Genomic DNA, 9,845 nt, shown 5'->3' with positions numbered 1-9,845 from the left:
TCTCTCTGTCTCTCTGTCTCTCTCTCTCTCTGTCTCTCTCTGCCTCGCTCCAACTTTTGTTCTTCCTGTGTCCATTGCACTCATTCAGTCTCATTCTTTCCCACTCACTGCTGCTCTCTGTTTATGTATCTGTGTTTCTCTCTGCCTTTGACTATTTCCCTCTGCCTTCCTCTCTGTCTTTCTTTCTCATTTAGTCTCATTCTCACTCTCTTCTTACATCCTCCCATTTCTCTTCCTCTGTGTTCCTTTCTCATCCTCTGTCCATTTCCCCAACCTCTATCACTGCCTCTCTTGCTCTTTGAAAGTCTATTTTTGTCTCTGTCCTCTCTCTCTCTCTGTCTTCTCTCTCTCTCGGTCTCTCTGTTTTTTTTTCCTGTATCTGTTAGAAATTCTTTCAAACTCTGTCACTCTCTATGTCTTTATGTCTTTCCCCCTCTCTATCAATCTCTGTCTTACTATCACTCTCACTGTTACAAACACTGTCCTCTCTCTCTCGACCTGTCATTCTTTCTGTCTCTGTGAGTCTGTTTGTTATTTACAGTTTGAATGTCCAATTTGAAGAAACAGGAGTATATTGGCTGATGCGTTCTCTCAGTGTTTAATGAGTTGAATAATTGCAGTAAGGGGATATTTCAGCAGATTTTTCAGCTGCTGTCTGAAGTGAGTTTGTGTCACAGCATAAATGAAAGTGTTTGTGCAGCAACTTGTGAGTTGCAGCATGAAACCCAATTCCAGAACAAAAGCATCTAACCATACCAACTGATAACCCAAATCATACATCCGCCTCCATATAGAATAAACCATTAATGTCGACCATAACAGGATGAAATTGGCTGAGATAACAAAGAGTAAAATGATGGATTTCCTGCGACTCTCCATCTCTGGGTCTCTGGGATTCTCTGCACTGCTGTGAGCCCGGAGTCTCCTGCGTGCTCTGCTGCTCACTAAAATGTGTCTGACAGTGAAAATATTGAGCAGCAGAACCAGAATGAATGGGACAGTCGGTGTTAGAATGTGGTGGAGAAACTCGATTGTTACCCAGACCCGAGATAATGCAATGCCCAGACTGACATCACAAAACCAGGGGTCGTTCCCCAGCCAATATCCATTTAATAACATAAAATACCAGAAAATGTTCTTTAAACAGCTCAGCACTGTCACTGTTCCCAGAACCACAGTCGCTGATTTCTCACTGCAATATTTACTTTTCAGCTTGGGGCAGCAAATGGCCACAAATCGATCAAAGGTGAAAGTGACGGTGAACCAGACAGAACAGTCAGTGGCTGCATAAAGCAGGACGGCGTGGATGTTACACAGGGGGACCGAGTGCAGGAAATAGAACTGCTCCCAAAAAAGAATGGGAAGGTGTCTCAATATCAGGTCGAGGATAATGACCAGCAGATCCCCCGTTGACATGGCCACCAGATAACGAGTGACACATTTGGACAGACCACAGTTTCTGCTCGTCAGGGTCACAACTGTGATTATGTTCACTGTCAGGAACGGAAATAAAGAATAAAATTAGATATGATTCAGGGAAAAAAATGCCATTTAGGTTGAGGACGGGTTAAAATATGTACACACACAGTATTAAAGCCATTTTCTTTTTAATCCAGCACGTTTTTTGCAGTGTGAGAGGAAAGTGGAGCATCTGGAGGAAACTCACACTGACACGGAGAGAAGTCCAAAGTCAACACAGGCAAGTACCAAAGCCTGGAACTGAACCGATGTCCCTGACGCTGAGAGTCAGAAGTATTAATCACTGTGCCACCATGTAGCTCCATGGTAGGGACACAATGGTATTTATTTGGGAGACAGTTTTCCGGAGAGTTCTCAACATTGTCTCTCAATCAGCTGCAGGTAATTAACCCCTCTACCTTGTGGGGGATTTATAGAGTATGAAGGATGAGGGAGAGAAACTAACAAAACCTGGAGTGGAGCCCTGTCGGTGATAATTTGTTATCTCTCAGACAGCTTACTGACAACCCCTGCAACAGAGCTGATACCACAATGTGCTGGTTCCACCCTTTCCTCTGAACAACAGAGGGAGATCCTGATGCCTCAGCAGTTCCCACTCGATTATACTTACGTAGAACTGTGCTCTGCATTGGCGAGCACAGCATTGTAACTGAAACAGTAATATCACACTCCATTGGCAAAGAACTCAAGTACCAGGGATTCCCTTCAACAGTGTGAGAAAGCTTCAGAGCTCAGAGAATAACTACCATCCTTGGTGCCTAGTGTATTTACTGCTATCCCAATATGGTCTACTGGACCAATGCACCTCAGTGAGTCCTCTCTCAGTAGGAAAGCCACCAATCTATGCACCAGGTAAGAAAAACTCAAACCAAGGCCAATGCCAAGGAAAAGCCAAACAGACTGCATTAATGACTATCGTCCAGTGACTCTGATATTCAATATTATGAAATGCATCAAAAAGTTATTCATGGCATGAATCAGGTCCAGCCTCCCTGATTGCCTGGATCCACTAAAGATTGCCTACTTCCACAACAGGCCCACATACACCATCTCCCTGGCCCTACAGTGAACCCTGGAACACAGACTCGTGTTTATCGACTACAGCTCAGCCTTTAACACTATTATTCCTATGAAACTCGTGTCCAAAGTCATGTCCTGGGGTTTGCCTCCTGTCTCTGCAATTGGATCCTGAACTTCCTGACACACAGACAGCAATAAATGAGAACAATCAACAACACCCCCTCCACAGTCACCCTCAACATGAGTGTCCCACAAAGCTGAGTCCTCAGCCCCTTACTATACTTCTTATACGCCGATGACTGTGTGGCCAAATTCCCCTCCAACTCAAGTTCCAGCGCTGCTGAGGACACCACTGTGGTGGGTCGGATCTCAAACCTTGATGAGTTCGAGAACAGGGAAGAGATAGAGAATGTGGTGAACTGGTCCAGCACAACAGTCTCTTCCTCAATGCCAACAAAGCAAAGAATAGAGTCACAGGCTTCAGGAAGCAGAGTGGAGTACATGCCCCCCCCCCTCCCCCCGTCTAAACAATGGAACGAAGTAGAAATGGTTAGGAGCATTAAGTTTGTATGAGTCCAGGTCACCAGCATTCTGTCCTGGTCCCTCCATGATGATCCTATAATTAAGAAAGCCTAACAGCGCCTCTACTTTCTCAGATGTCTAAGGACACTTGGCATGTCAGCTACGATTCTCTCCAGCTTTTAGAGATGCACCATAGAAAACTTTCTTTCTGGTTGTATCACAGCTTGGTATGACTCCTGCTGTGTCCAAGGCCGCAAGAAACTTCAAAGTTTGATGAATCAAACACTATCCATCACTGAAACCACCAATTGACGCTGTCTACATTTCCCAAGGCCTCGGAAAAGCAGCCAGCCTCATTAAGGGCCCAGTGCACCATGGAGATCAATTCTTCTGACTTCTTTTTTCCATGGGAAACTAAGATGAAAAGTCTGAGGACATGTATCAACTGATTCATAGAATTATAGAAACATTACAGTGCTGAAGAAGGCCATTTGGCCCATTGAGTCTTCAGCGACAACTAAGCCACCCATGTCCTATCCCCTAATTCCCTTATGTTCCCTGATAATCTCTCTAATGTACATATCCCGGATCTTAATGGGCAATTTAGCATTGCCCATCAACCTAACCTGCATATCTTTGGATTGTTGGCGGAAACCAGATCATCCGGAGGAAACTCACCCAGTCTGATGAAGAGTGTACAAATTCCGCACAGTGATCCAAGCTGGGAATCAAACTCAAGTCCCTGTGAGACAGCAGTGCTGACCATTGTCCCATTATGCTGCCAACTCAAGAACAGCTTCTTCTCTGCTGCCATCAGATGTTTGAATGGACCTACATCACTTCAAGATGATCTTTTTCGACACACTAGCTATGACTGCAACATTATATTCTGCACTCTCCTCTATATACCGTACGCTTTATCTGTATAGCACTCAAGCAACAACCCTTTTCACTGTATACTAATACATGTGACAAAAATAAATCAAATCAATTCAAATTGAATCAAATCAGGTTTTCACATCTCAAGCTGGAATATCAGCGCGATGTGTCCTGGACTTACCAATGATCGTATGCAGGTTGGTGATGTACTCGGGACGGCTGTGATTGAGAATGAAGTTACAACGTTCAATGTGGAGAGTGGGGAGCTGAGAGTAAACGGACTTGCTCAAAGTGGATCTTTTCCAGAGAAACACCACACGTTCTTGTAAGAGGATAAATCTCAACAGAAAATATGTGAGAATGGAGCTGGATTCAAAGTGAAAAAAAAAGCTTCACTCATGATGATGTGATCCGAGGGATTGAACCGGGGTCCCTGATGCTGTAAGGCAGCACTGTCATCCTGGAAGGTGTCCTGGGAATCATCCAAGATCACGGCCACGACACCATCATTACCATATCCGTGGTAGGGAAATGATTGGAAAATATTCTGAGGGATAGATTTAATCTCCACTGTGAGAGGTAAGGATTTATCAACAATAGTCAGCATGGCTTTGTCAGGGGGAGATCATGTCTAACAATTTGCTGCAATATATTGAGGAGGTGACTGGACAAGTAGATGAGTGAAGTGCTATCAATGGAGTCTACATGGACTTCAGAAAAGCCTTTGACAAACTCCATACGGGAAACTGAACAAGAAAGTAATTTCCAGTTGGATCCGGGGCAATTTGATAAATTACATCCAAAATGGACTGAGTGGCAGAAGGCAGAGAGCCTTGATCGAATGTAGCGTTTGTAACTCCAGGCCTGTGTCCAATGGGGTTCCACAGGGATCGCTGCTGAGTCCTTTGCTGTTTGTACTGCACATTGATGGTCTAGACATGAATGTTTAAGGTATGATCAGTAAGTTCACAGATGATACAGAAATTGGTGATGTGGTAAATACTAAGGAGGCAAGCCTTAGATTACACGAATCATAGAATCCTACAGTGCAGAAGGAGACTATTCCACCCATTGAGTCTTCACCAACCACAATCCCACCCAGAACCTATCCCCATAACCCCATCCATCTACACAAGTGTGTCTCCCTGACAATGAGGACTCTTTAGCCTTGCCAATCCACCTAACCCACAAGTCTTTGGAATGTGGGTGGAAACTGAAACACCCAGAGGAAACCCACGCAGATACGGGGAAAATGTGCAAACTCCACACTGACAGTGACTCAATCCAGGATTCGAACATGCACCCCTGATGCTTTGGGACAGCAGTGGAAATGGACAGGCTGGTCAGAGGGGCAAATGGAAATTAAACCTGAAAAATGTAAGGCAATGCACATTGGAAGGATGAACAGGGTACAACACAACAATCGAGTCTGAGGAAAGGAAGAGGAGCAGAATAAATTTGGGCTGCGTATCTGTGGATCCCTGAATGCAGCAAGACAGGTAGAGGAAGTAGTTGAGGCGACATGTAGTATACCTGCCTTTAGCAGCCACAGCACAGAATATAAGAGCTGGAGGTTATGATGGAAGTTTATAAAATGCTGGTTAGACCAGAGCAGGAGTACTGTGTGCAGCTCTGGTCATCGCACTACAGGGAGGATGGAATTACTCTGGAGACGGTGGAGAGGAGATTGACCAGGGGGCTGCCTGTGACGGAGAGTCTCAGCGGTAAAAACAGGCTGGTTAGGCTGGTAAAAAACCTTCGAGTCGAGAGAGCTGGAGGGGGAGCGGGTGGAGTGGGTGCGAGTGGAGTGCTTTCAGATGGGGAGGGGGTTAAATGAAATGTACAAAATTATGCTGCACACAGAGAGGGGAGGAACATTTTCTCTTTAGTAAAGGTGTCAGTAACCAGAGGGGTTTAAAGTAAAGGGCAGATTTTTATGTGGATTTGAGGAAAAATGTTTCCATCCACAGAGTTCTGGGATCTGCAGCTCAGGGGCTGAAAGGATGGTAGGAGCAGGAACAACCACAGGAGGCATTTCGATCAGCAATTCAAACGCCAGAACATACAATGCTGAGGATTGGATAGATGTTTGATGACCAGTTCAGACATAATGGGCTGAAGGGCCTCATTTTGTGCTGTTAAAGCTTGGTGAGTATTGGACCATCCGCAGCAGTGGCCCCATCACTTGCAGCTCTCCCAGCGGAGGCTGGGATACCAACCACATAACAAACCTACAGGCAGTTACAAACAGCAGTCAGCTGCCTGGTCTGAGAGAGATATCTGTCAGCCCCCTGCTGCTGCAGCTAGATTCCACACAGCAGCTGTTCCCAGCTAGTCCGGGGGCTGCAGCTCTTCGTCAGCAACCCCTGACCGGATATGGCCTCGTTCCCACCTCCTAGACCTATAACCCCACTTCCACCACATCAATTGTATACAGAGAGACAGCCAGACCCCCTCCCTAACCCACTGTGTATACAGAGAGACAGCGAGACCCCCTCCCTACCCCACTGTGTATACAGAGAGACAGCGAGACCCCCTCCCTAACCCACTGTGTATACAGAGAGACAGCGAGACCCCCTCCCTAACCCACTGTGTATACAGAGAGACAGCGAGACCCCCTCCCTACCCCACTGCGTATACAGAGAGGCAGCGAGACCCCCTCCCTACCCCACTGTGTATACAGAGAGACAGCGAGACCCCCTCCCTAACCCACTGCGTATACAGAGAGACAGCGAGACCCCCTCCCTACCCCACTGTGTATACAGAGAGACAGCGAGACCCCCTCCCTACCCCACTGTGCATACAGAGAGACAGCGAGACCCCCTCCCTACCCCACTGTGTATACAGAGAGACAGCGAGGCCCCCTCCCTACCCCACTGTGTATACAGAGAGACAGCGAGACCCCCTCCCTACCCCACTGTGTATACAGAGAGACAGCGAGACCCCCTCCCTACCCCACTGTGTGTACAGAGAGACAGAGAGACCCCCTCCCTACCCCACTGTGTATACAGAGAGACAGCGAGACCCCCTCCCTACCCCACTGTGTATACAGAGAGACAGCGAGACCCCCTCCCTACCCCACTGTGTATACAGAGAGACAGCGAGGCCCCCTCCCTACCCCACTGTGTATACAGAGAGACAGCGAGACCCCCTCCCTACCCCACTGTGTATACAGAGAGACAGCGAGACCCCCTCCCTAACCCACTGTGTATACAGAGAGACAGCGAGACCCCCTCCCTACCCCACTGTGTATACAGAGAGACAGCGAGACCCCCTCCCTACCCCACTGTGTATACAGAGAGACAGCGAGACCCCCTCCCTACCCCACTGTGTATACAGAGAGACAGCGAGACCCCCTCCCTACCCCACTGTGTATACAGAGAGACAGCGAGGCCCCCTCCCTACCCCACTGTGTATACAGAGAGACAGCGAGGCCCCCTCCCTACCCCACTGTGTATACAGAGAGACAGCGAGACCCCCTCCCTACCCCACTGTGTATACAGAGAGACAGTGAGACCCCCTCCCTACCCCACTGTGTATACAGAGAGACAGCGAGACCCCCTCCCTACCCCACTGTGTATACAGAGAGACAGCGAGACCCCCTCCCTACCCCACTGTGTATACAGAGAGACAGCGAGACCCCCTCCCTACCCCACTGTGTATACAGAGAGACAGCGAGACCCCCTCCCTACCCCACTGTGTATACAGAGAGACAGCGAGACCCCCTCCCTGCCTCACCGATCGTGTGCTGATTGGCTGTCGGACCCGCGACCCTCACCAATCCCGTGGACCAGCAGCGGGACAGCTGTCCCTGCTCCACCAATCACATGCAGCATGGCATTGGGCCACTCTCCGGCCTTTATTGGCTCGCTCCCCAAGGGTCCATCAGCCTTCAGGCCCCGCCCCTTCAGGCCCCGCCCCTTCACGCCCCACCCCCTTCAGCCCCCACCCCTTCAGGCCCCGCCCCTTCACCCCCGCCCCTTCAGGCCCCGCCCCTGCACGCCCAGGCCCGTAAACCTCATTACCTTCAGGCCCCGCCCCTGTAAACCCTGTCACTTCAGGCTCCACCCGCTGGTACTTCACAGTGGGCGCTGCCTGGTGGGCATTGCCCGAGGGCCACCAACCTTTGTCCTTGGCCTTGCCCGGAGTCCTCAATGGCCTTCGGTGAGGCCACCCCGACTCGCCCTCAGACACCAGGGCAGCTGTTGTCAGCAGCGGACACAAGCTGTCCTGGTGAGGCTGCAAAGACAAGTGTGTCTGGATAAATACATCCCAGACTCACTCATTTTAATCACATTTCTTTTAAAATAAACTCCAGTCATTTATTCAGCCTCTTGCCAGAAATGACGGATATCCCTTGCCAGTGAAGTTTGTAAGAGACGGGAGATCAGGAGCGGACCCGAGTTCTCAGCTTTCACCTGGTTTTACTTGATCACACCACCATCATTCGGCAGGGAGTAATTGTTATCCCGTCTCCCCTACTGTGTGTGTGTTACATGTGTTTATATTGTCTGCACCAGTATGTGTGTGAGTGTGTGTGAGTGAGTGTATGTGTGTGTGTGAGAGTGAGTGTATGTGTGTGTATGTGTGTGTGTGAGCAACAGTGAACCTGATGAGTGTTCTTCAGTGTCCGTTATTCTGGAGTGTAACAGCAATTTTGTTTGTTAAATTTGCATGTGAGTGAGAGTAATTGTCTAATCTGATTGCTTCTATCAGTCAATGTCTGTATTAATATTTGTGCTTTTGTGTATGTCTGTGTGTGTGTGTGTGTTCCTGTGAATCCAGGATAGTTTGTGGTGACACAGGGGATAGCGTTGTTGCCTCATAGCACTAGATCAATTCCAGACTTGGCTACTGTCTGTGCAGAGTCTGCATGTTCTCCCTGTGTCTGCCTGGGTTTCCACCAGGTGCTCCGGTTTCCTCCCACTCTGAAAGATGTGCTGGTTAGGTGCATTGGCCGTGCTAAATTCTCCCTCAGTGTACCCGAACAGGTGCTGGAATCTGGTGACTGGGGGATTTTTTTTAATAATAACTTCATTGCGATGTTAATGTTCTCACACTTGTGACACTGATGAATACACTTGAATTTTAATGAAACATGTACTCTCTCTGTGAAACCCTGCTGTGCATATATGACAATAAAATTGATTCTGTGGAATGGTGATTAGATCGGTGAACTGGTGTTGTATGCAAAGGGTAAGAAGGATTTTGTCTTAATCTTTTACTCACGATGGAATAGCATTTGAGGTCACATGTCTATGGAAAGTCACAGCACACAGAAGACATCCTCGTCTATAGGTCCTGAAGCAATTGTCAGTGTCTGAAAGAATTAGCGACTGGATACAGATAGTCAACAAAGACAAGGGCATCAAACCGAGGACAGTAAATGACAAGAAAACCAATACAGTTAAAAAAGTCTTTGTAGAATTAGGAAGTGGACACAGAAGATGGGACTTTACAGCCTTACTCTTCCTGAAGCTGCAAAATTCCACACGTGTTCAACAGAGCTTCCCATGTTCCACCCCTCGCTTGTTCCGATTCCTGTGGCGGTGAGACTGGTACAATTCCAGGCAGGGACTTACCTGGAACACCAATAATAGCCAGGAGAGGATAGTAAAAGTATTGAATTGCTTGCAGTAGAAATTGAATTCGGTTGGCTGACGTTATCCACAAGTCATCTGCAGTAAACATAGAAATCCACCAGAATAAACTCCTGTCTTTGGTTGGACCATTCCAATCCATTGTTCCCAGATTCTGATCCATTGTTGGAAGATTCCAATCCATTGTTCCCAGATTCTGATCCATTGTTGGACCATTCCATTCCATTGTTCCCAGATTCTGATCTCTCCTCTCTCTCCACACCGCTGATCTCTGTTAGTGTCCGAGTTGTCTCTCCCGCTGACTCAAGGGGCCACACATTGAACAGAATCCCTTATTAATAGAAA

At 47.9% G+C, this 9,845-nt stretch overlaps 1 protein-coding gene across 1 annotated transcript; it reads right to left on the bottom strand.

Annotated features, from left to right (window-relative positions):
- Nucleotides 1-591: 591 nt before the first annotated feature.
- LOC145338734 (putative G-protein coupled receptor 139) lies at nt 592-9,642 on the bottom strand. The gene is made up of 2 exons (XM_080183123.1): nt 9,483-9,642; nt 592-1,493 (listed from the first exon to the last, which is right to left on the bottom strand). Exons 1-2 carry the CDS (start codon nt 9,640-9,642, stop codon nt 592-594), a joined length of 1,062 nt encoding a protein of 353 aa, XP_080039249.1.
- Between the last annotated feature and the right edge of the window lie 203 nt (nt 9,643-9,845).

The sequence above is a fragment of the Carcharhinus amblyrhynchos genome, unplaced genomic scaffold (assembly GCF_965287045.1).
Source record: "Carcharhinus amblyrhynchos unplaced genomic scaffold, sCarAmb.v2.hapA chromosome_155, whole genome shotgun sequence".
Taxonomy (NCBI): Eukaryota; Metazoa; Chordata; class Chondrichthyes; order Carcharhiniformes; family Carcharhinidae; genus Carcharhinus; species Carcharhinus amblyrhynchos.
The sequence above is the reverse complement of the archived record's forward strand: the minus strand, read 5'-3'. Positions and strand labels throughout refer to the sequence as shown.

What these genes read in the sequence shown, in the direction of transcription:
- LOC145338734 (XM_080183123.1), bottom strand. Translation starts at nt 9,642, where the DNA reads ATGGATTGGAATGGTCCAACCAAAGACAGGAGTTTATTCTGGTGGATT. An exon ending in GGCTATTATTGGTGTTCCAG is followed by an intron (nt 1,494 to 9,482) that starts GTAAGTCCCTGC and finishes CGTTCCTGACAG; the next exon opens with TGAACATAATCACAGTTGTG.